This window comes from Mytilinidion resinicola, assembly GCF_010093595.1.
Source record: "Mytilinidion resinicola strain CBS 304.34 unplaced genomic scaffold BDZ99scaffold_5, whole genome shotgun sequence".
NCBI lineage: Eukaryota > Fungi > Ascomycota > Dothideomycetes > Mytilinidiales > Mytilinidiaceae > Mytilinidion > Mytilinidion resinicola.
Window position 1 is genome coordinate 1,898,402 of NW_022985441.1, and position 24,142 is coordinate 1,922,543.

At 51.3% G+C, this 24,142-nt stretch overlaps 11 protein-coding genes and 1 non-coding gene across 12 annotated transcripts; 4 read left to right on the forward strand and 8 right to left on the reverse strand.

Moving 5' to 3' along the window:
- Positions 1–1,226: 1,226 nt before the first annotated feature.
- Positions 1,227–3,591, reverse strand: BDZ99DRAFT_460716 (uncharacterized protein). The gene is made up of 4 exons (XM_033719446.1): positions 3,370–3,591; positions 1,728–3,316; positions 1,625–1,660; positions 1,227–1,571 (listed from the first exon to the last, which is right to left on the reverse strand). The coding sequence occupies exons 1-4, from the start codon at positions 3,566–3,568 to the stop codon at positions 1,422–1,424; spliced, it is 1,974 nt and encodes a 657-aa protein (XP_033580441.1). The 5' UTR covers positions 3,569–3,591; the 3' UTR covers positions 1,227–1,421.
- Positions 3,344–5,257, forward strand: BDZ99DRAFT_257085 (NAD(P)-binding protein). Its single transcript, XM_033713749.1, has 4 exons — positions 3,344–3,885; positions 3,939–4,070; positions 4,119–5,014; positions 5,098–5,257. Exons 1-3 carry the CDS (start codon positions 3,772–3,774, stop codon positions 4,953–4,955), a joined length of 1,083 nt encoding a protein of 360 aa, XP_033580442.1. The 5' UTR covers positions 3,344–3,771; the 3' UTR covers positions 4,956–5,014; positions 5,098–5,257.
- Positions 5,140–6,070, reverse strand: BDZ99DRAFT_460717 (uncharacterized protein). The gene has a single exon (XM_033719447.1). It carries the CDS (start codon positions 5,985–5,987, stop codon positions 5,460–5,462), a length of 528 nt encoding a protein of 175 aa, XP_033580443.1. The 5' UTR covers positions 5,988–6,070; the 3' UTR covers positions 5,140–5,459.
- Positions 6,071–8,360: 2,290 nt separating this feature from the next.
- BDZ99DRAFT_257262 (uncharacterized protein) lies at positions 8,361–9,966 on the reverse strand. Its single transcript, XM_033713751.1, has 3 exons — positions 9,234–9,966; positions 8,819–9,128; positions 8,361–8,715 (listed from the first exon to the last, which is right to left on the reverse strand). Exons 1-3 carry the CDS (start codon positions 9,628–9,630, stop codon positions 8,472–8,474), a joined length of 951 nt encoding a protein of 316 aa, XP_033580444.1. The 5' UTR covers positions 9,631–9,966; the 3' UTR covers positions 8,361–8,471.
- On the reverse strand, positions 9,967–11,353 carry BDZ99DRAFT_257188 (uncharacterized protein). Its single transcript, XM_033713750.1, has 3 exons — positions 11,311–11,353; positions 10,977–11,103; positions 9,967–10,908 (listed from the first exon to the last, which is right to left on the reverse strand). Exons 1-3 carry the CDS (start codon positions 11,346–11,348, stop codon positions 10,303–10,305), a joined length of 771 nt encoding a protein of 256 aa, XP_033580445.1. The 5' UTR covers positions 11,349–11,353; the 3' UTR covers positions 9,967–10,302.
- A 588-nt stretch (positions 11,354–11,941) lies between these two features.
- Positions 11,942–12,832, reverse strand: BDZ99DRAFT_568674 (uncharacterized protein; the record flags this gene model as incomplete). The annotated part of the gene is made up of 4 exons (XM_033727807.1): positions 11,942–12,326; positions 12,420–12,547; positions 12,616–12,745; positions 12,795–12,832. 4 exons carry the CDS (start codon positions 12,830–12,832, stop codon positions 11,942–11,944), a joined length of 681 nt encoding a protein of 226 aa, XP_033580446.1.
- A 393-nt stretch (positions 12,833–13,225) lies between these two features.
- BDZ99DRAFT_568675 (uncharacterized protein) lies at positions 13,226–14,797 on the reverse strand (the record flags this gene model as incomplete). The annotated part of the gene is made up of 4 exons (XM_033727808.1): positions 13,226–13,463; positions 13,567–13,683; positions 13,738–13,814; positions 14,618–14,797. 4 exons carry the CDS (start codon positions 14,795–14,797, stop codon positions 13,226–13,228), a joined length of 612 nt encoding a protein of 203 aa, XP_033580447.1.
- Positions 14,798–15,391: 594 nt separating this feature from the next.
- Positions 15,392–16,987, forward strand: BDZ99DRAFT_460723 (uncharacterized protein). The gene is made up of 4 exons (XM_033719448.1): positions 15,392–16,033; positions 16,116–16,144; positions 16,228–16,368; positions 16,421–16,987. The coding sequence occupies exons 1-4, from the start codon at positions 15,880–15,882 to the stop codon at positions 16,805–16,807; spliced, it is 711 nt and encodes a 236-aa protein (XP_033580448.1). The 5' UTR covers positions 15,392–15,879; the 3' UTR covers positions 16,808–16,987.
- Positions 16,988–17,710: 723 nt separating this feature from the next.
- On the forward strand, positions 17,711–17,814 carry BDZ99DRAFT_t29. The gene has a single exon. It is a non-coding gene; the product is annotated as a tRNA-Leu (tRNA).
- Positions 17,815–18,136: 322 nt separating this feature from the next.
- Positions 18,137–19,286, reverse strand: BDZ99DRAFT_460724 (putative metal-dependent hydrolase). Its single transcript, XM_033719449.1, has one exon. The coding sequence runs from the start codon at positions 19,146–19,148 to the stop codon at positions 18,156–18,158; it is 993 nt and encodes a 330-aa protein (XP_033580449.1). The 5' UTR covers positions 19,149–19,286; the 3' UTR covers positions 18,137–18,155.
- Positions 19,287–20,243: 957 nt separating this feature from the next.
- BDZ99DRAFT_460726 (uncharacterized protein) lies at positions 20,244–21,397 on the forward strand. The gene has a single exon (XM_033719450.1). The coding sequence runs from the start codon at positions 20,734–20,736 to the stop codon at positions 21,109–21,111; it is 378 nt and encodes a 125-aa protein (XP_033580450.1). The 5' UTR covers positions 20,244–20,733; the 3' UTR covers positions 21,112–21,397.
- Positions 21,398–22,356: 959 nt separating this feature from the next.
- BDZ99DRAFT_381945 (Phosphoenolpyruvate/pyruvate domain-containing protein) lies at positions 22,357–23,352 on the reverse strand (the record flags this gene model as incomplete). The annotated part of the gene is made up of 4 exons (XM_033715262.1): positions 22,357–22,455; positions 22,507–22,617; positions 22,684–22,856; positions 22,941–23,352. Coding segments are annotated over 4 exons (795 nt in total), but the record flags the coding sequence as incomplete, so codon positions are not given.
- Positions 23,353–24,142: the final 790 nt, after the last annotated feature.

A 24,142-nucleotide genomic window follows, 5' to 3' on the forward strand; every position in this document is an offset into this window, starting at 1 on the left:
CTTTTAGAACTGTCAATTGAATGCCTTGTATTCAAGCAATGGCAATCCTCCCGTTCTCCTTCAATTGAGTGTCAATCCAGTTTGCAAAGTCAATTGATTGCCTGCTCAGCTCACAGCTCACGCGGTTGAACAAAGAAGAAGATCGTGAGAAATCCGAACCCTAAATAAACTCCCCACTCACGATTTTAAAGGAATCAGGCGACCGCTACTCACCCCCTCCCATTGGGCCCTCGCACAACGCAGGCGTTCGAGCGCTGCGAATCATTCGTTCGTGAGACCTTGTGACGTTCGCCCTCCAGCAGCTGCTGTCCCGTGTCCCTTACGCTGCGGGTCGGCCTAACCCTCTTCAGCCCGTCCACAACGTCCCCTCTCCACCCGCAGTCCACTCACCACTCCCCCTTCCCGCACCAAGCTGGCCCCTCAAACCCTCTAGCTCCCGCAATGGCACTGTAACGCTATCGGCCCAGCGTTTTCAGCTCCCCGGAAGCAGAGTCTGCTCTGACAACCTCCCACGTCGCGGGCTCCGCTGGCAGTGCTGGGATCACATGCAGCATAACCGACACTCGGGCAGCGGGAAGGCTCTGGCTGTGACAAGGTGACTTCGTCACGCTGCGTGCGCCTATGGGCGACGATCCCGATTGCCTTCATGGACCCGCGTGCTGAGCTCAGCCAAGAATTGTGGAGCGCGGCGAATTCTTTGCTGATGTTTGTTAGGTTCTTATTGGTGAGTTGGTGGTCAGGCCACGGCATGTTGGTTGTTGCTTGCTCGGGCTGAATCTAGAGGCAATGCAAGGCGAGAGTCATGGGTTTATTTGCCCGATTGAGGGGCTTGGGGAGGAGAGCGTACGGAAACAAGATTGTGGGATGGGCTGAGGACGGAGTGGCTCCGAGAATGTTGGGAATAACCTCTCAATTCAATCTGATCAATGCTTCAGCGCTCCTGTTGTTACCTCTGTTTCTGTTTGCGTTTGCGAAATAGGGACGAGGTGTTCTGGAATTAGCTTGAGCGTTTGGTAGTTAGTAGGTTCCGCAAAATCAGTGAAACCGTGAGCTTGAGAAGCGTCCCGGGCAGATATCCCTTGAACGTATCAAAGCAAACTCTTACGATTATCTTCATTGACCGGTCAGTGGTTGGTCGAGTTCCTGCAGCCTCATCAGCTCTATCCACTTGGCTCTGTGTTCAAGCATGTGGACAATTCCTATTGGTGGTTGTGCTCTGATTTGCTGCAGGCTTCATTATCAACACACGTGAGCTATTCCCTCATTTCACCGTGAAATGCCCACTCTGGGCCATCCGAGAAGTGGGGGTAAACTCTGCAGAATCTCACTGCAGGATCGATTATCGTGCATGGCATGTAGATACACCGTCCTGATGCTTATTGGTCGACCTATCTGATCCAACCCAACGCCCCATTGCCACATCAAAGTTTGATGCTCTTCACGAGTCCCGGTTTTATGCCAGTTAGTTCGCCCTTGTACCCTCCTCTGCCTTCGCCTCCAGCATACACCGCCTTTTGACTCTTTAACTTCTTTTTCTTCGCGTCGTACGCCATCCGTTTCTTTACTCTGGGCTGCAGACTGTCAGTGTATGCATAAATGAGAAGTCGCGAGGAGAAAGACTTACGTTTCTGACCTCCTTCTTGCGATGTGGCGTTAAACCCTAAAAATCTTGGTTAGCCTGTTGCCCTGCTTTGTCCCATAAGACTTTGATTGGCCTGTTCACTTACTTTGTTTTTCTGGATTTGGTAAGTGATCTTGCGTTTGCCGTCGGCACCGATCTGCTCCATCTCAACCACACGGCCGCCTTCCCGAGCCGCGAGGGCGCGCGCTGCTGCAAGGTCGGTTTTCACAGACTTCTTGTCTTTGCTGCGTGCAGCGACCAGGTCATAGTACTCGTCGTCACCGCCTCCCTCTCTGCCACGTATGTCCTGGACCTGTCGACGGTCCTCGTCGTCGCTGTCGCCGCCAAGTTCAGCACCGGGTCCCTTTCTCATGGTACCTCTCTTCTCTGCTTCCGCCTGGAGTCTGAGTTGTCGATCCCGGAATCTTTCGCGGTGAGGGATGTCAGCGTCACCTCCTTGATCTCGCCCAGCTGCACCTCGCTTGATGGCCTTTTGGGCAATTTGGGAAGTGTAGAATCGCAAACTCTTCTTTTTCTTGGCCTTTTCTGCGAGTTCGTGAGCGGTGATCTCAGTTTCGTCGCCGAAGTCGGAGTCTTCTGCATTGCCTGTGGCAGCAACTGATTTGCTCGATTTTGACCTGCGAATCTTTCGAAGTGCACTCTTATCCGTCAGTGATGCAAGTGCAGCAAGTTCTTCCTCTGTCTGGCGGATTTTTTCAGCACGACGTGCTTCTGCTTCGGCCTGGGCTATTTCGGCCGCTCGCTGTGCCTTGGTCTTCTTTACTCTCTGGGGTCTCTTCTCAGCAGTGATACCCTTGCCAGTTTTACTATTTAGGGTAACATCAGCTGCCGAGTCATCTTCTTCTTCGATTGATGAAAGCTCCCCGCTGTGAATAGCATCGACCATAGGATCTGCCGTGTTGATCCCCTTAACTTTTGACCATAGCTGCCGACATTGTACAAGGCTTTCCATTACTGGATGATCTCGCAACTCAGCAGGAGACTTCGCTGTTTGCACAGAACCATTTAGGGTGGACGTTGAGGTGAGAAGGGCAAAGTACATAGCAATAGCTGCTAGATATGCTGCGAGCGCCTGGTACTTGAAAACTGCCATCGGGGGTCGTTTGGATGGATAAGAGTCTTTGATGTGGCCATTATGCCCTTTACGGAGTCGTAGTAGGGTCTCCGAAGCGTTAGCAGCCAGTGCCAGCTCGTCGTGAAGTGGTTGGAGATCTAAGAACTCCTTGGCTAAATGATCGAACTCGGGGTATCGGGTCTTGAGTAATCTTAGACGTTCCTCAGCCCCCATATCGTCTGTAATTGTGAGTTGTGGTAGCACCTCCGTCACCACATCGCCATCATCGTCCTCAGCGCGCTTAGCGTCCTCGGCATCTTGACCTAGCCACTCGTCCGCATCGAATGCGAAGTCTGCCTCACTCATGCCTTGCAGTTGCTTCTGTTGTATCCGCCTGGCTTCGGCTTCTTCATCCAGCGCATCTTGCTCGGTCTCGATAGCGTCGGCGTTGTAGTAATCCTTCTTTGATGGACCCCAGCCCTCTTCATCTTCCTCTTCCTGCTGCCTCTTATCCATGTCTATGTTGTCTGACATGTCATCGTCCTCATCTTCCTCCAGGTCTTCGTCCTCGTCCCCAGATATCGCTAAAACTTCTTCGTCCGATGGCTGTAGGAACTCGTCTAGAGGTTTCAATCAGCAGAGGCACCCAGACACTTTAACAAATCCATCATACCCTCTTCGTTCCACTTTCTCCTCCGCTTGGCCTCGGGCGCCTCGTCCAGCAATACCTTGTCCTGGTTGATATGAAATTCATCCTCAGAGTCGGCGACGTCTTCGTAGGTGTTGATATTAAGCTTCGAATTCTCTTTCTGTGCGCTCTTGCTCCCGTTCTGCCCAAACGGTTGGCCGCCAGCTTTCCTCTTCTTTGCCATCGTTGCTGACGTTGTGTTCTGCTTCAGAGCTGGTAGGTTAAATTTTCTTGGAGCTCCGGCGAAATAGGACCCCGCTCCGGCGGTGACACTAGCGCCAATTTGTGCTGACGCGACAGGGATTCGCAACGCGACTCTTCATTTGTCGAGGTCTGGCTGGGGGCACATCAGCACAACCCAATTCCTTACTCTCTCTCCTTTTCCCAATGGCTCTAGGTGTCGTCGGGGCTTCTGTTTGTCTACTAGTGTTTCTCGCAATTTTATCGCTAGATATTATGGGCTTTCTCTCGTGGAAAAACCAATTCCCAGTGGATGGAAAGGCAAGTCGGTATGGAATGATGGGACTGAGTGAATGTAGCTAACTTTGTAATAGACCGTCCTTCTTACTGGCGGCTCACAGGGAATGGGGAGAGGACTTGGCAAGCTGCTTGCACAAAAAGGCGCAAATGTAATCATAGTCGCGCGGGACGTCAAGAAGCTGCAAGCAGCAGTCGAATATATCTCTGTCCGAAGCCTCGTTTTACCACTACGATACAAACCCTAACACTCCCAGGCCGCCGCCAAAAGCCAGACCCAGCGATTCCATTACATCGCTGCCGATGTCACTTCAGAGGCAGAGAATATTCGGCTTCTCGAGGAAGCTACGACATGGAACAATGGCCAAACACCCGAAATCGTTTGGGCGAATGCCGGCGCTGCAAAGCCGGGCCTTTTCCTTGAGACACCCCTCGAGACAATGCGCAGGCAGATGGATATAAATTACTGGGCAGCTGTATACCTAGCGCACACGACTTTGAAGAACTGGCTCTACCCCTCCGACGCTTCGGCCCACAGCACAACCATCCAAGCTCCGCGTCACTTCATCATTACCTCCTCCAGTGTCGCTTGGTGCAATATTGCTGGCTATGGCACATATGGGCCTGCCAAAGCTGCTCTCCGCTCTATCTCAGACTCGCTGCGCTCTGAATTGAACCTCTACAACGGCGCTCGCCGTTCTACTGCCACGACTACCAAGCCCGCTCCTTACGACGTCAAGATCCATGCTGTATACCCTGGGTCTATTCTTTCTCCAGGTCTCGAACTCGAAAACCAATCAAAGCACCCAGTGACACATGAACTAGAAGCGTCGGATCCGCACCAGACAGAAGACGAGGTCGCGGCTGCAGCGATAAAAGGGTTAGAAAGAGGCGATTATATGATTGCGACGAATTGGTTGGGACAGCTCATGAGAGTGAGTGGGATGCAAGGGAGCCCGAGGGATAGCTTGCTTTGGGATACAGTTGGGCAATGCATTACAAGCATTGCGTGGTTGTTTATTGGGCCCGACATGGAGGGCAAAGTGTGGAACTGGGGCAAGAAGAACGGGATGCCTGCTGCGCCGAAGTCTTGAGTCGAGTTGAAAATCGCGACGTCAATTTGGAGAGCTTAATGGTTTGTATGATCTTCACGGTATGTTGGTCCTTGTTCCTCAGTGTCGAGCGACGCTCAAGCCTTCATATCCATGTGTCCTCAAATAATTTTGAGCATAATAGCAACTCATCTCATAAACGTATATCACTCAAGCATTGGGAACATCTGTTGTTTGATTGTATCCATTGTTTTTGATTTCTCGCCAGTGCGGCGGATGCTATATACCATTTCCAGTACTTTGGCTTCGTACTGATAGCCAGCCCAGCTCACACCGAGCAAATTACCATTACACCCGCATATCCAATGCAGGACCCTAATACCCGCCCAGACCGACCGATGGTATGACCCGACCTGACCAGAGCTCCGAAACTCGCAGATGATGCAACGCTTATCAAGACAGTGAAGACGCACGCCCTTCCTCCAGAATGCAACGCTCACTCAGAGCTTTTTGTGGGAAGGGAACAGTGGGGACATAGAGACACGCTTATAGGAACGCAGCCATGAAGGCACCGACACCAACAACGGCACCGGTCAGTGCCTGCATCGTCGCTGCAGCACCGGTGCTCGTCGCCGAGCCAGTACCGCTCGCGCCAGTTCCAGTTGCCTTGTTGCCCGTGGGTGTGGCAGTGGTGTGGCCCTTGCTATCCGTCAACACCTGGGAGCTGCTGCTCGCCTTAGGCGTCAGTATGCTAGTGGTCGCGTTGCCGACGCTGACAACGATGGTGGTGGTCGAGTTGGTGCCCTGGCCTTGCACGACAGTGTTGAAGCCGGATGCGAGAGCGGGGAGTGTCGCGACGGCGGGTTGGGAGGTGATGACAGCCGGCTGGGTGGTGACGACGGTGGGTTGGGAGGTCACAACGCTCCATTGGCCGGTGACGACGCCGCCGGAGCCGGTGATGGAGAGGAGGGAGGTGTTGGGGTTGTCGTTGGAGACGACAGAGGCGCTAGAGGAGTCTGCGGCCATGGCGGCGGCAGCCAGGAAGGGGACTGAGAGGATGGTTGAGGCACGCATGTTGACTTGTTTGAAAGTTTGTGTGGGAGGTGTTTGTTTGTTCAGTGGAGTGAGGGTAAGGTTGGTGAACGAAGGCAGTGAACTGTTTGTTTGTGTGGAATGACTTCGAACTTGCAGTGATAATGAGAGCAACGAAAGAAGAGGACACACAACCTTCTTTAATAGTTGCAGCAAGTGGTCAGAGCAGAGCCGCAGCGAAAGGAGGCAGGACGCGAGACTAATAGAGGCCCGTGTTGACTCCAATGCCCCCCTGCGCCACCCCAGCTCCTAGCAACGGCGCATCCCCAGCCCTCGCACGGAACACGCAATTATTGACCATTTCTCCCGCTCTCCGGCCCAGTCAAAATGCCCCGTGGAAATCTATTAGCGAATTTCTACTTCTGCATGCAACCTTCCCGTCTCTGCGTACGAGCCGGGAGCCGGCGCTGCGTCGTGATGCGCAAAATCGAGTGGTTGCTGGGTGCTCGAGAGGCGGGTTCGTGTCCCGCCTCGCATTACAACGCGTCTTCGGACCTCTCCCGCCCCGTGCGTTTCGAAATTTCTAGCACGGCGGGGAACGCTAGAGAATGGACCAGCCCGCCGCCACCGTTCGTTCGTTTCTGCGGGAACAGGCCTTCGGGAAGTCGTGGCATGGCAACCACTCATTCACACAGTACCAACCTGCCGTTGATGAGGCTGGGGCACAGTAGAGAAAGGAAAACGGGAAGGGGAGAGGACAAACAACAGCCCCTTTTCTCCTGACGTGACATCCAGCAACCCGTCAACACGATATTGACCCTTGGACCCTCTTTCAGCGCACAAGCTTCCGCAATGCAGAGAGGGCATTGCGTATCCTGGTCTAAGAATAGATGTGCAGGATCTTCGCTCAGCGCCGGGGGGTCGAGATTTTATGCAACTAATGCGGCTTGGGGATAGCGGGCTGTGCCACAGCGCCGACACCTCACAGGAATTGGCGATGGCAGACAACAAGTGGTGAGGGAGGTGGGGCTTGCCACATTCCAATAGTTTTGTTGAAGCGCTTCTGCTTTATCGATTGTGCCGCGAGGGTTTTGGGAGGGTGGTGTGGTGGGCCGGCCAGGGGGCTCGTATTCAGCACCTGACTGACTCCTTGGGCTTTGGAGAATGGTGTCAGCGTTGTCAATATTAGGCGTGCGCATTGCGTGGCTGTCTTTGATGTCGTCTCCGATTGATGAAGGCTTAGAAAAAAGGCGAAGAAAGGCCCCATTTCGTAACTCCACCAGATGTGAACTGGGATGAAGGTTGACCAATTCGCACAGCCTCTTGTGTTACGAAGGTCAGCGTAAGCACGATCGCGGAATTCCTCAACTAATTCGTTCTTTCTCTTCTAATATCGAAACCAACCCTCAGAATTTTCATATCAGTGTCTACTTGAGAGAGAAACTACGGAAAAGGGCTATAAAAAAAACTAGATGCTATATATGAATGTCTTTTGTTCCGCAACAAGTATCCAAAGTCAACGTACCCCCAGACATCCATCTTTGCAGACTACTAGCTGGCGCATTCATCCAGTTTCATATTAACCCAAGCATGGTTTCCCGACCTCAGGACAGCATGAAATGGTCACAAGCTTCTTGAGATCAATATCTCTTTGTCAAGATACCTTTGTACTTCCCCAAAGAACTTCCATGACCCAAGTAAGGCCACCGAACATGATTAACACGACAATCTCTGGTGATAAGGCCTTCGGTTCTCAAGACGCGTCACGCATTGCATTAACCGGAGGCCTGAAGGCTTAGAGCACGCGAGCGACCCACCATCCTGAACATAGCTGACGGTTGCGAAACTTGATAGACAAGTTCCGATCCGCCTATCTAGGACACCCTCAGAGCATACACGGGTTCTGATAAGTATTGGCAATGGGAAAAGTGTAGAGTGGCTATAGACGAGAGTGTATCCAAGGCTGCTCCCGGGTAGGTTCTTCGTATTGTTAACATCGTTTGCACAGAAGTCTAATCTGGACGCTGAAACTTCGTTGCTAGAACATGAAACTGGTAATCGGACTCAAGGAAAATGTTCGAGCTCGGTGGCTGCGACATATTGGGCTGCTTCAGACAGGAAAAAATCGATGGCCGCGATCGTTTGGACTGGAGTGCCTTTTGGACGCTGATTTGGAATCGCCAAAGTCGACGACTGGAAATCGGGCTCGTGAAATCGGGCTTTGAGTGGTATGGACGAAGGCACTGTCCAGAGTGCTTTAATATCGCAGATTTCTTTCCAGGCCAAAGCACCACGAAGTCTTGAAATAGACGCAGCAACCAAGGGCTAAGACAACTGCAATGCTGTTTGACCTTCTTTCTTCTTCGAGTGTAGGTATTATCCATTCATTCCACATCTTCCATCATATTCCCATATCCATCAGGCCACACTCCCCTCGTTTAGACATCATTACCAGTAATATGTACAACATAAGAAAGTTCCAAACCAGACTCTTTCGTTGTGCTGAACAGCATCAAGCCACAGCCTCTACTCCGCACACCTCACATCAAAATAACGCAAGTAGCAGCCCAAGCACCGCAAGCCCCCACGACCTCTCCCGCGTGCTCGCCGCCGCCTGCATATTCTCGAACGGGCTGCCGTTATCCGTCGGCCCGGCCTTCTTCGAGCTTTTCGTCGATGTGACCGTCTGCTCTGCCTGCTGCGGCCCTGTCGTCGCGGCGGGCGCGGTGGTACTGCTATCCAGCGGACTCGCTGACACCACAAGCGTGCTCTGCTCAAAAGTCGTAGTTTCAGCCGCACCGCCGGCAACACTCGTCTCCGGATTCCCATAAACCACCGTACTGGGCTCCACAACCACTGGAATGATCACATACACCGTAGACCCCTGGCTATCCGTTCGGGTCTCTGTGATTGTAGACGTATACGTGCTCGTAATATAGTCCTGCGATTTATCTGTATGGTGGTGCTTCTCCGAAGCGGGTTTCGCGGTGGATTTAGCTTTAGGGGAAGCGGTTTGGGTGGCGCAATTCTCCACGCTCTTAATGATGGAGCTGGGGATTGGCTGGTGGACGGTGTTACAGAGCATTTCGAGAGGTCCTAGGAAGAGCTGCACGTCCCAGTCCTCCGAGTTGCAGTCAGAGCGCGCGCAGGAGACGGTGTCGGTTAGGAAGGTGCCTTTGCTTGCTTTACAGATGCCTGTGGGTCCCACGATCAGCATTCAGTACTTTGTATACGAGCTATAGGTGGAGCGAGAGTATACACGCGTCTCGAGAGTTGGAAGATGCGTACATGGCAGGTCCCATCCGTCACAGTTTAGATTCGTTTCCGCGACGCACGATCGCCAGCATTTTGGTAGACTGTCTACGAGCCCGAAGTCTGCGGATACTGAGGCGAGGAAGGCGAAAGCTGAGATGATTGAGAGGAGCATCTTCGCGCGAGCTTCAACTCTCACGGAGAGGGCGCTTCCCAGATTCCAGTGGGGGCAAACAGTGCGAGGCTGAAAGGTAAAATATAGACACAGAACGAACGACCACAATTGACGGAAGAGACAGAAAAAGAGAGAGAGGGAGAAGTGAGGTTGTATACCACAGGTGGCCACCCTACAAACAGGCTTCAAGGCTGTGCAGCACGCCCCCGTGTTCTGGTGAGCTGAGAGGCAAGCATCCCCTCGGCTGCCTGCATGCATCTCGTGGCTGGCCTCTCGCAGCCAACGCCGAGCCCAGTCCAGCCCGAGTTTGTTTCTGATCTCCGCCCTCCGACGATCCTGTCATAACACGGCGTAGCCATGCACTCGCCGTCCCGGGAAAGGCGGCGATCGGCTGTGTTTCAGGATGCCGGATCTTGGCTCCAGTTGCCGTGCGTCTTCGGCTTGTAGCGTGTGATTGGGTCGCTGGACGGCTGGTGCTGGATTTGGGTGGGTTTAGGGCTCAAGGGTCTCTTTAGACGTCAATTTAAAAGTCGCAGGGGCACAGGGGTCTGATATCTGCATGAAGCTCTTCATGTCGCGTTTATGTGTACTAGTTGTATTGCGCGTGTGTGGCTGGTAGCCTTGGATGACGAGACTACATCAACTGGAAGCAGATCTTGTGAGCACCTGAATCAGCACGCAATTCGGGAGGTGAGGAAAGAGCTGCTAAGACAGTAGCGTCTAAGGAGCCAGACGAGGATGTTGACCTGAAGTGTAAGAGCCTTTCATCATCGGTTTTGGTACAGTTTCCTGCCACTGTTGTGGAAGACTTGTTCAGAAGAAAGTTGGGATTGATTCTCTACGAAATGCAACCACTAATGAGCGTTCCATTAGAACCGTGTAGCTTGCGGATTCTGGACCTATTCTAGAAGGATGCGCGCTGGCCTAAGTTCATCCATAACGACACCAGCACCGGCTGGTCTCTCGAAAGTGTAGGTAGCCGAGTTCAGGGATGTTCGATTCACCATCGGATAGCACTTTGGGTTTCCTAAATCCACTAGTGGCTAGCTGCTTCCCGTTGCAATGATGACACACGTCCACTACTTGGAAGTCGTGAATATGAGCCGTGGCATGCTTACTCAAAGCAAAAAAGCAGTCGCTGCTGAACTCCCCGCCCTCCATCAGTAGCTTTTGGATTGAGCTTTCGCAGTCCTGTTTGGAAATTTCGGAATGGCAGGCAACCATAACCTGAACCAGGGCATCTGGGAGTTCACGGTCGCTAGAGGGGGTGCAATCGTAGGTAGCGCGAACGACCTCCGGGAACCAATCCTTATTCCACTCGCCACTTGTAACATCTAGAAATCGTTCTTTGGCCAGCTTTTGGAGGCAAGGGACATCGTATTTGTGACCGATCTCGTAGACCTTAACGTGGTGGAGTGCCTGCATGCCGTCCGGAGCTTTCAGAAAGGTGTAGTCGCGGGTATATGCAAATTGTAACATCGACTTGACAGCAGCGGGAGCGTCGTGACTGAGGTCGATTACTCCATCAGACTGTTCCTATAAAGTGAAAGCTAGTTAGCTGTGACCCTCGTTTGAAGCTGAGAGTCTTGCGATGCGACATTCACCTTGAAGCCCCTGCTGCACGCATTATGGAAGAACTTGATCTGGGTGCAGAGAATGACCCGGTGGACCTTGTAGGTTACGTCTCTGCAGCGGATTTGAAGGTCGCTGAACTCTCCCGAACTCAATAAGCTGTGCCAAGGTTACTGTCAGCAAGAGCTAGTACAACGCTTCGCCACCGTCTGAGGTGGCCAGTAAGTTAACAGCTCAGCCAGAATGATGAACTACCACCTCTTTCAGATTCCTCAAAATAGATCGAGGGATGTCAAGCGGCGATAGGCAGGTGCTTACACACTTGTAGTGAGACGGTGTAGAGCGACAGCTATTATGCATACTTACCCCGATACATTGAGGACGATGCCTTCGGGACTCGGCATCGTAGCTACGACAGCCACCACGGCTGTGCTTGATGGTCAAGGCGAGAGAGTAGTGTGTTGAAAGAGTCAAGGACGGCAACGAAGTTGTAGATAAGTGAGATAGAAAGCACAGATGTGGGGCGTCGCTAGCGCCTTCAAGCGAGGTGAATAGGCGGAGGAGAATTATGTCATGAGTGAAGTGGAATCGCAGCGGCCAATGCTTCACTCGTCAACCTTGCGCGCCACCGTCCAAGGCGGCTCAACGAGTCACTGGGCTGTGCAGAAGTGTGTTGTTCAGAGTTTTTAAAAGAGGTTAAAGAACCTCAGGCGGCAGTAAGGTGTAAATAGACCTATGACAAGATGTTGCATGAGGAGGACATAAAGGAGCCGGATCTCAAAAGTCGATGTCTTTTTGAAGTCACAGCAAGAAAGGAATCAGGATGAGAACTCGACCATAGAATGAGCGTGTCTGGGAAACACTACACAGCAGCGGCGCATCCAAACACAGACCAGGTACCTCTTCAGCAGGCCGATAAACCTATGTTTAACGACTAGGCCCCTTGAACTCATGCTTTTTCGTATCCAGGCACTTCGTTCTCGGTCCAACAATCCTCTTAGCTTTCAGGCTCGCGCCTCAATAGACAAAGATCGCAAACGTCCTCCTCCACCCACATGAAGCCTGTTGAAAGCGCCTCAATCCCGTCCTCTGTCGTCTTGAGGCCGCATTCAGGACATACATATACCTCCTCAAACTTCTTCACATCCCCGTTATACAGGTCGCTCATCTTAGCGAAGCAATCGCTCGCAAAGTCTGGAATCTCCGCCATCAGTACCCGAAGTGGGCTGCTGCTGTCTTGTTCCATGATGCTGGAGTGGTTGTTCCCGACGATGGCGACCATAATATTGCGTAGTCCACGGTCACTTGTGTATGTAAATTCGCAGACTTCCCGGACTATATCGGCGAACCAGTCCGCCTTCCCCATATCGTGAAGGAAAGGTCTAATTCGAAGCTCGGTCAACGCTTTGAGCCCCGTGAATTCGTACTACGAAGCCATTGCGTAGGCCTTGACGTGATGCAGCGTGTGGGCATACGTCTTCGGTAGTGGTGATGAAATCGGAGCTTCCGGAGTGGTGTAGTCAAAAGTGTACGCATATTCTAGCATCGATGCGACGGTAGCAGGGTTGTCGTGGCTGAGGTCAATTACGCCCTCTTCGGCTTGCTGTATCGATTACCATTAGCATCATATTCCCTTGTAATTGATCTCGATTGTGGTGGATATGAGCTTACCTTGAACCCCGAGCTACACGCTTTGTCAAAGAATTTGATCTGGGGGCATAGAACCATCCGGTGAACCATGTAAGTGGTGTCGTTACAGCGGACCTCGAGGTCGCTGTATTTCGCAGAGTTCATGTAGCTCCTCCACTTAGTGAGAGCGTATAAACGATAGGGTCTGGGTAGAAACTTACCCCGATACGTCGAGCACTATGCGTTTAAAGACCGACATTTTAGCCACGCAAGCTAAACCAGGCCCCCCTCCATGCGATTGGCGATCAAGGTGAGGAGGATGTGAAGAGAGTGCAGTAGATTTGACAGAGGGATCAAGTAGAAATTACAGAGGCTTCGCGCGGCTAGCGCGCCCGAGCATGTGGCTGTGACGTTGAAGCTAGGTTTCGTGACCACCGCAGACCAGCGCGCATAACTTTATGCAGAGGAAAGTGTAGGGCTTTAGAATCCTTTCACTATGGAAAAACAAGCGATTGGAGAACCGATCAAGAGAAGATGATTGCTACTCCACTATTTAAAGGCATACCCAAGAAACCTTCACCTTCCTACAGTGAATGTTCTACTACTGCACAACCAACAATCGATGTCCTGCGCACCGCCATCAGGTGACCAGTTAACGAGATAGCTGTCCACGGACGGTACCTGGCACGGCTAAGCTGGAATGCATATCAGTGAAGAAAGCCTCTGCATTTTCCTCGATCTGCTTGATGTGGAACCCATCCGCGGTGTCAACACCCACAACCAGAACGCCAGTCTTGAACGGGCCCTTCAAGCAACCCACACTGTTGCGAACAGGCCCATCATCCATCGGGTTCGGGAACGCAAGTCTATATTCATATGCTAGCACTTGCCTACAATCAGGAGTCAACTGGACTACGTCCTTACCTCGGTGTCTAGCCATGCCCTTGAGGTCCTTGGTGGATGCGCGTGACAGTCTGCGCAGGGCTCACGTACTCGCCCTTGAAGCCTTTCAGGGTAATGTCGTAGCAAATAACATTATCCTTGGAGTTGATGCCGTAGCTGTAGTAGCCAATGGCACCCTTAAGACCGCCGGTGGCAACGCTGATATAACTGACGGAAAGCTGTTAGTGTCTGCTCCCGGCTCCATATATTGCGGCATCTCACTTTACGACCTGCTTGGGGGTCGCGATGACGTTGTAGGTGGAGGTGAACTCGAAAACCTCCTTCTGGTGCTTGTCCTTCTAGGACTTGTCTCCTTACCCTAGGTGGGAATTGCTGTGGTGGTGAGGGCTAGGGCAAGGGTGATAAAAGCGGCCTTCATTTTGATGATAGTGAAGCTTGAATAGTATTGAGATGCAGAGAGCGTTGAGATGGTTTGATGAGAAGGTGCTTAAGTTGTTTTGGGTGGGGAAGGGAATATAAGATAGGATGAAGATGCTTTATAGTAAATCTTGACTTACAACCACTCCTACTCTCACAAGAGCATTACGCAACATGCCACAACACTGCACCCTCACTTCGCACTAATTCACAGAAAACCAATTCCCGATAACAGAAGATGACCAACATGTCATTGAGCTGGTTACGGTTGAAGAGGCTGGATTGAATACTTGGCGACAGCGGAACCCCTAGGCGGAATTACGGGAAAACTTGGCGGAGGTGCGGGAGAGCTTAGCGGATTCGAATTGAGAGTCCAAGTGTCCATGGAAGTGCTGAAATGGACTTTCAAATCTGAAGTCCAGTCGGCAAGCCTCCGACAAATAGATTCCAAGAAAGAAAATGAAGCTAGGCAAGGAATAGTGCGACATCCGGTGGACAATAGCCAAGAGCATTGTGGCGGAGTATTTAGGTTGGCTTTGCACATCACTCGCGTTGACTTTGAAGTTGTGAAGCTTGGAGAGGATTGAGGTGGTAAGGCTTCTGTTCGTAGCATTAAATGACGATGGAGGCGCCCTAATATTCTCCCCTTATTTTGCCGGGGCAAATATAAGGACCTTGGGTGCTTGGAGACAATTGGCAAGATATCTGCAAGGGCTCAACTCACATACTGGAAGATACCGAAATTCCTTGGGTGTTGCTCTAGATTGGTAGGGATGTGGCGTGCCGAATAGTCCGGACTTGCTGATTTTTGCGGAGAAAGAGTCGCGAAGGACCAGAAACGCGGAAAAAAGATCCAGTAGCATCTATCCTCTGACGAACGGAGGAACCGAACTCCTCGCAGCATTTTGCCTATCCATGTGTACTTGCTTGTTTGATGGTTGTTGCAAGGCCTAAGTTTACCCAATTCTCGTATAGGCAATAGAGCCCTTCACCGCCGTTTTGTCTACTCACCTCAGAATCAGCAGACCCACAAAGTATATCGACCGCACCTTCGCACAATGACTTTATACAAAGGTAGCAACCATCGTGTAGATGTCAGGCGTCGAAAACAAAGAGGGATAAAAGAACAGGTTGACATTCGATGCTTCCTGAGTGATTTCAATATCCTGAGAGACTCTTTCTCCCACGTCTCAATTCCGGCTTGACTAACACTTGCGAAGCTCGATACAAGGGTAGAATAGAGAGAGACAAGATGAAGATGCGATTCAGCGAGGGCCCAGGACTTCTGAGCGGTGGTCCCACGGTTGAGCACCCACGCCGTCGTGGACCCGGAAGCACGCCGAGGAGACCACCTGGGCATGAGGTCATAGACAGCAGGGCCGCCTCTGCCCATGCCAGATGGAGCTGAAAGCCCCAGAGTCCGAATGAGCAAGACCCTTGCATAAACTTACAGCCATATTGGAGCGTTTCTGACAGGTACCCGCCACTGCTCACCTATCGAAACCCACGAAGCAACTGCAGGGCCGTCTGTTGAGGGCACGGATCGGACTGGGCTTGCATCAGCCCTGCGCCCCCCCGCGCGATCGGATCGGGCGCAGTCACGCGGCACCAAGGTGCGAGTCGTGAACGAGGCGCTTGATCCAGCCGAATCACACGACAATGAGGTTGTCAACGGAAATAAAAGAGGGTGTTGAGACGGCGCCGAAGAAGCTCGGCGAGAAAGAGGTGATCGCAGACAGGTCGGCCGAGTCGGCATGTAAAATTGCAACCATTGGAGAGCCATCTCTCGCAGGGACGGATGCCGGAAGCGCCGGTCTTTTGGGTGGGCATCGACGCCCATGACGCCTGCACTCAGGGCTGCCCTGTACCCTTACCGTGGCTCTCTTTCTTCTGCCATGCTTCTGCACTTACCCAAGCCACAAAGAACTCTCCACATTCTGTAACCGCCGCCCGTTGAACCCAAGCTATACGAAACAACACTACACCATGCCCATCCGCAATCCCTTCCGCAAAGCCCCTGGCGGTGTAGAGCTGCAAGAAGAGAACCAACGGCCGGGCGCGGATCGGGGCTTCCAGCAAACTCCAGTCAACGGGACCAAGCCCGTCGAGATCAAAGAACCGACCGAGTACAAACTCAGTGGTAAGTAAGACCTAAACTGCGTCGCTATTGTCTGTGCGGTATAGTGGGGTGACGATAAAGAATTGACGCTTACGCTTCACAGAAATCAACGATAGTGGAGTTTACCTTCCGGTATGGTGCCCAAATCGTCCTCTATGTGACTTGAGGGCACAATTAAATGTCAGGAATGCATGCGCTGATGCTTAGACTCGCAGCCATCGCCGCCCGAGAAGCCCAGCTTCTGGCACAGCAGATCTAATACCTCAACCACATCTTCGAACCACCGAAGCATGCTGAGTGAGACTGAACCTTTCAGTATATCACGAGAGTCATTCGACTCATACAGGAGATCCTTTGTATGTCAAATACGCTACTCCTTGATTCTTATCCGCTTACACCAATTTACAGGACATCTCCGCCCGCTCTCCAATCCCCGACTGCACCGGCGATGGGCGTCTTCGCCAAAGTCTCGACTCTCGTCGAAACCAATATATACCGCGTTCCTCTTTCCAGGACCGCCACATCGACTGCCCCGACGCCACAGCCGAGGAAGGTTTCGAGGAGGTTGGCTTAAACGACGAGCCCAAGCCAGTCAAGAAGCGGGGTCTCTTTGCTCGCTTTGGCGACAACTCGGATGCGACCGTCAATGCCAGCACCGAAAGGCCATCATCGAGCCACCATTCGTTCCACTTCACAGGCCGTAAGAGGGGCCAAAGCGGGCAGGGCGCCGAGTTGAGGAGTATGGGCGACAAGCCTCCAAGCGTGCGGACTGAAGTTCCGGTCGAGGCTCGCTGAGCGCAGCTACATATAATGATAATGGATATGCGGATTTGGGTTTTCCCTTGAACCAAGGAGAGAGAACGGCGTTTTGGATCAATCTATACCTGTCGCTGTAGGGGCAGGACATTTCTTGAGAGGTCACTTTTACCAGAGTGCATTGCTATCGCTTCGCTGCATTTGAGGTATGCGACATCGGTACGTTTGTAGTTATAACTAATAAATGAATTGTAATGGTTTGATGACAAAAGATATAATGACTTTGATATTCTATTTGGAGGCTCTAAGATAACGTGCAATGTCGAGTCGTCACCGGGCCTACACTTCCCTCGTCTGCGTTGATCGTTCTACAAACAGTACAGACTCAACTTTCTCGTTGACCAAATACAGCAACTCACACCAGTTGTGAATTTTATCCCACGGGAGGACAATGGACCCTTTACTAGTAACCTAATGTTGCATAAGGACGTGAATGCCCACTAACTAGACAGAATGATGACATATATATTGAATGCCTAAGACTCCAGACCTAATGGAGAGCCCTGAATGATACCAGGGAAGCAGAAAATGTTAAAGCATGAGGCAAACTTTCAATTTGATTCTCACCTGACGATGGCTGATCAGAAAAGGTGTGGTCTATCGAAATTGAAGAGCGGGAAATCTCGGATCGGATGGCGAATTTTGGGAAGACCCATCACGTGACTAAACTCGTTGCGTCGGTACAGTGACTCGATAGCAGCAACTAAATACACAAAGAAAAGCTAGCTGAGTACTTTGGGCTTAAATTTGGGCCTTGAGATGGTTGATAGAGAAATCTAATTGGATTGGGGACCGTAATCGAGTTCTAAGCATGCAGATCGCAAGCTCACACTTGCACAAAATCCTATCTATACAAATTAGTTTTAAAGCAATTCTTCCAATGGCAAGGTGGCCGAGTGGTTATGGCGTTACGTTTAGGTTAGAGCATCGTGCTCATTTACTTTCCGTAATTCGAAAGAGCGTGGGTTCGATCCCCACCCTTGTCAATCAATTTTCTTTTTGCTCTTAGATAGCTTTGGGATACGCTGCGTATCTTTTTGTACTTTGGTTCCTTGCTTTTCTTTTGGTAGTGGGAAGGTTGTGGGGTGGAGGGCGTTCATGTGCTAACGAGCTTGTTAGCGAATAAGTACAACACGAAATGGAAGCGCAAATTCTCGAGAGCACGTTGAGGTTAGCAACAGCAAGCGAGTTTGAAGTGCAGTGAATCCAAGCTATGCTTAAAGAAGAGCTACTACTAGTAACGAGTAGTGGAAAGAGGTAGCCTCTCATATCATCCATGATATCTAACCAAAGAATCAATCAACGCATACAAGAAGCAAACCCCTCACTATTTCTTCACCCTAATCCCAAGCAACTTCTCTGCATTCTTGTACGCAATCCCGTCATACTCTGCCTGAGCAACCAACCCGCTAGCCTTCAAATCCGCCAAAAAGTTCCTCCCGACCTCATTCTCCGAAAACGGATACCCAACCGAAAACATAATCCGATCCGCTGGCATTGTATTCACTAAGCAAGCCATTGGCGCCAGCGAGAACATCCCGCTCGTCGTTACCCAGATGTTGTTGTACCACACCTCCCCGAAGTCTCGACAAGGCTTCTCCCGCCACCACTGGGTGAGATCGACAATGCGGTCGAGGACGAATGGGATTGTTTGGCCCATTTGACCGATGATGATCTTGAGACGGGGGAAGCGGTCGAAGATTCCAGCAGCGAATAGGCGGAGAACGCAGATTGCCACCTCGGAGTGTGCGCCGAGGTCGAAGGTGGCGATGTGGTGGGCGATGGCTTCTGAGTAGTTACCGCGATAGTATTGAAGGTGTTCCGAGCTTGGGTAGTGGGATTGGATATAGAGCGGTATGTTAAACTGCTCTGCGGACGCGAAAATGGGCCGGAATCGTTCAGCGTCGAGGAACTCGCCGTTGTGGTGGTGGTTTATCATTCCCCCAACGAACTTCAGCTTAGAGGCGCAGCGGACGAGCTCATGTGCAGCCTCTGTTGGATTCTCGAGAGATAGAAGAGCGAAGGCTGCAAAGCGCGTAGGGTTGCACAGGATGGCGGAGTGGAGAGCATCGTTCGCTTTGCGGCATGCAGCAGGTGGACAATTTACGGGGACGTGAGAGAGGATTTGCATTGCGATGCCAGCAGCGCGCATATGCTGGATCCGTGAGGGTCCGACGCTTTTAAGTTTCTCGAGGTATTTCGGCTCAAGGAGTGCATAGTAGGCGGAGTCTTGCGGTGAGGCAGAGACTACGTCGCTGAAGATGACCTGCTCCTCTAGGGCGATTATTGGGAGAGGTGCGACTTCCGAGGCAGGCTTCATGTACGGAACTATGAGCTGTTGGCGGACTAATAATGAATTGGGCTAGCAATGAAGAACAAATGAAAGAAAGCACAATCTGATCTAAGGCGTCGACTTAGGGTTGGGAGATGCTACTGGCGAATATCTACGCGTCGGGGCATGTATGATGCAGGGAGTGTCCCGGGGTTGTCCCTGACTCTTTCACTACAGCTTTAGAATTCAACTAAGCATTGTCGCTGCCGTTTCCCAGTACGTCGATGAAGCGAAGATAAAGACATGAAGTACGCGAAAAGACAATAGCCCAATATTCGCGCTCGTAGAAAGTCACTTTCCCGGGACCGTTGGCTTCTTAGAATAGAATTTCCCATTAGATCAGATACGATAGGGGGCACGGTAAATGCTCCATTAGCTTGACACCGGACTGTCTGATACTGCTAATATGCGACCCATTGTCCCAGAGTCACGAGCATTCTCCTCATTACATTGGCTATGCCCTTGGAAGAGCCCGCACGGGACTGCAGGCTTGCCAAAGACGACTCAAGGTGCATTGGTACCCCTGAATAGTTGGTTCCTTCCTTTTGAGTTGAGAGATCACGGAGATGAGGTATAAAAGTGACGAGAGGCGAACACTATCGGGGTTTGAGGGCCGCACGGACCGTACTTAGATCGAACGACAATCCCTCCGACCTCCCCTTGTTCTCCTCCCATCCCACTCTTCAATCATCAGTCGACTCGGCCCTTCTCTCGAACTCAGTTTATCGTTACGATGGAGCCACGCCTAGCTCGAGGCGTCCGCAGTGGACGCATTGGCATGGTGCACCTTCGCTGTTGCAACATTTCGACCTGACCTCTGTGCAATAGCCCGCTGATATCGAGCACGTTCCATGTCGAACACCACTTTCAGCGCAAGTAGGAAATTCCATGATAATCGGCCTAAAGCGTCTCCGACGAAACGGCAGAGAGTCTCCACCTACCAGCGCTACTAACATAGAAAGGTGCCCTAGCGATAAGCACTGCTTCCCCCCTCAGTTTATCCAACTGACGATGCCCAGCAAAAATGTGACAACGATAGGCCCTGCAGCAACTGCGTCAGATCGGGCAAACAATGCAATGAGTTTGGGCCTCAGTCGAGACTGGAGTATGTCAACATCCATCGTGAAAGGTCGTGTTTCGTACGACTGACGCTACTCATCCTAGGTCTATTCATGCCCTAACAGGAAGGCTGACACGGCTGGAGGAAACCAATAGCCGGCTTCGAAACGGAGATGTCTCCACTGTGCGTGCTCCAAGTAGCAGCAATCTGTCCCCGACTGTATCGGTTTCATCGTCGAAGTTCTTCGAGGCAGATGCCGCGTGCAGCCAAATGAATTTCCCATTTCAGCCCGATCCCGATCATAGTCTGGGCCGAAATGCTCCAGCTATAGGGCTTTTAGCAACCTTTTCACGATTGCAAACGGCTACAGTGCCCGAGGGCCCTCGAGAAGCTCATGATCTAGGACGGAGCGAGCCAAGATTGCCTCCAGGCGTCATAAGCATGCTACTGAATATCTACTACGAGAGAATTCACAGCCGATATCCCTTTCTCTAATTTTAAGAATTGCTTGATATGGTGCAGCAATGGCAAGAAGCTGCTGGAAGGCTGCCCGAAGGGTACTTCTCTACCGGATCCAGTCAAACGAAGAGCCCGGAGCCTTGGAAAGGATTATTCGTCAACATGGTTCTCTCAATCGGAAATTTGCTGCAAAAAGACGCTGGGGATCAAAGCACCTTCTCTCATCATACGTTCTATCGACTAGCAGTGACGCGGTTCTTGTCACACGTTTTTGCACAATCAGAGCGATTGATTCATCTACAAGCGTATCTGCTTCTTGCAATGCATGCTCTGTACAGCCCTTCCACCGAGAAGATCATCTCCGTTGCTTCTGCAACGATGCGTTACTGTGTCATGGCCCACGTCCGTCTCGCTGAACGAGAACCGGATTAGCTAGGCGCAGCCCGGGTACGATTACAGATTAGAAGACGGGTCTTCTGGTCTGCCCACGCGCCCATGTTCGATCTGTCGTTCTCCGTGCCCGACGATCAAATTACGGTTCCCATGTATGCCAATGTGGACGATAGTCAGATTTAGGAGTGGTGTAATTCGGCAAGCAGAGAGGACACTGAAGACCTATAATCTCTCCACACTAGTGTCTCCTCCGCAATGCACGTCGTTTATTGCAGACAGTTACAATCGGAGATACTCAACCACACATTACATCGTGACTTTGAATCAAAATTTGAAAATAGGCTTGACTGGCGCCAGCGCATCTTAGACGAGTTGGACCAATGAAAATCCTCCTGCCATCGCTTTGCTGACGCAAAGTCTAAATCTTATACAAGCGGACACTGGCTAGGAATGATCTACAACTTCAGCTTCGCGATACTCTTTCAACCCACCAAGTCGACCGTCCGAGGGCCTGCTGGAGACTAGACCGTGAAGGCCTGCACCCACGCATGTCTGACCTTTCGAAAATTGCAGCGCGAAGGATCCATCTCCGAGCCTTGGATGGGACGCATCGGTCAATTCAAATGCGGGATCACTCTTCTGTATTGCTTCTTCGCCACTCCACCTACCTACCGTACCGATGCTTTCGATTCATCAGACGCTTCAGAGGCGATTCGCGCTTGCTGTAACATACTGTCCATCATTGCTGAAATATGGCCACAATCGGAATGTCTAAGAGATGTCTTTGACATTGTTGCACGAGAGATACCGCTAATCGATCGTCCGCCTATTCCGCGCAAGGGGCATCCGGATCACGAAAGGAGAACATATTCTTCTCCGCAGCACATGTGCGAGGACTCCACGAAAGCACTGGAGGCGAGAATGGCTGAGCTAGACCTCATCGTTGTCCATCGTGACACTCTTCGAATGCTAGATGAAATGATGCATGAAGACTTCCCGCGTCCAGACGAACCCGTGAGGCCAGAAGACCTCTTCAATCAAACTACTGAACACTCTGGGGATCGACAGAACTCGTCTGAACAACCTCAACTCAATTCTCAAGTTGCACCTACACATAATACACCAGTGGCGTCTCTAAGCCCATCCATCGCGCACTTCATAGTTCCTTAGACCTCAGCTCTACACTTCTTGGATTTCCGGGGGGGTTTGAACCCGGTTGGTAGGGAAAGTAGTATTCATGCATGCTTGGTGAAGTTCTACGACTCCTCCTCAACAGTATCATAGCTACGATGTATTTGCCTCCGTCTCTGTTATCTCAACCCTAGCAACAACATCAAAAAATGCGTCCGCTAGGTATCCGCCGTGTGCTGTTGGTTTTCCGTACTTTCAAAGTGTCAGCGCCGAGCTCCAAGCAAGAGATATTCGGCTGCTTACCTTGTCCGTTGCCATAACTGGCTTTGACACTTCACGCGTATATCCCGCGATGCCCATCTCCTTGGGCCGAGAAGCAAATTGTCTGGCATGGAGAGAGAGACCTTGCGTGTTCTAGACTGGCTGAACCTGCGATGGTGGATGAGCATTTCTGTTATCTATCCTGGCTAAGAATGGTACACGTACCTGCCATAGAACGCCCATCTTGGCAATATCGGCGGGGAAACTCTCAAATTCTTCCTGCGTGTATCCCGCTTTCAGGAAATCGTACGCACCCATGTAACCAAATCCGAAAAGACGGTTCGGAAAGACCTTGCGGACCTCGCTATGAAACTCGAACATATCCTTTTTGTCTAGATGCCCCCATTTCGTGTTAGCATCGTACTGTTAGAAATATCGCGAGCACAAGCTGGCTGCAGCGCGGATGGGTGTCTTACTTGGCTTGTCCTGTCGGCTCCACGTCACGTCTCCCAAAGGCGCTGCTAGTATCGCGCGCTCGATGACAGCTTTTGTACTCCATTGCCACATGTACTGGCCCATTGGTGTCCGTGGGAGTTCCCAATCCCACACGATTTCCTCCCCAAGCATTCGCTTCGAGATCTCCCTCCGTTCCATCAAGGGTGTTATCTTTGTCGTTACCTCTGCTAGGTACGCGCTGAACTGCGCTGGTGTTGCTTTTTGCTTCACAGCATCGTCGAAGGTCATAACACCTGCGGAGGCTTTCCACTCCCTTTTCACATCCAGATAGGATTTTCCGATTGACTTGCCTTTCTCAACAGCAAGATTGAAAGACTCCATGACGTTCGTTTCACCAAGAACGTATTGGCGATCCCGTGGGTCAAGTACACTTTGAGGAGCACAAGAATTAGCGGATGATAATGCTGTTGCTGGTCCCTAGTCTGCATATCTCACCTCGTTATGAAACTCCGCGTTGTCTGACTCGCATCTGCAAAGAAGCATTGTGTCCGCGCTACATTCTCGAGTCAGCTATTCTTCTCCAGGAGATGGTTTTCTGTCAAGTTTGTAAGACATTGGCGGATTCAGTAGAAGGAGGGAACAACTGACCGGGCTTTACTTGCTAAATGTCTATAGTCCTACCTTCTACCTTGGAAAAAAAATGGTTACTCTAGGTCTCATCTTTAATGTGTTCTACGATCCTCCGGGCAAGCTTCCAAGAACATGATGTTGCCGCTGAATGCTGCCACCGCTCCTTTGATGCTTTCCGGATATTACAGTCAACGCTAGCAAGAAAATGGTGAGTTTTTCGAATTGCCACAAATGCTGCCCACTTTCAAATACATCCATTTGATTGACTTGAGGAATAATGATATCAGTCGCAACCGTCACCGACAATGGGTACACTCATCTGGGCTTGAATGAGTAGCTTCGTCTGACCTCTCCATCTTGGCAATAGGCGGATGGCAGGTCTGTATAATGCATCGTAGGTGGACGATTAGCTTGCTAGTAGTAGATGATGAGAGATTGATGAAGAGAGGAGATCCTTAGAAGAGGCTGCCTAGCTAACTTGTTACCTAGGCGCGATCATGCTTCAGCCACAGAGGCTGAGTCGCCTCGCCTCAACACATCTACCTACCTAAGGTATGGATCTGAACGAAACACACCAATCCATTAGACCACC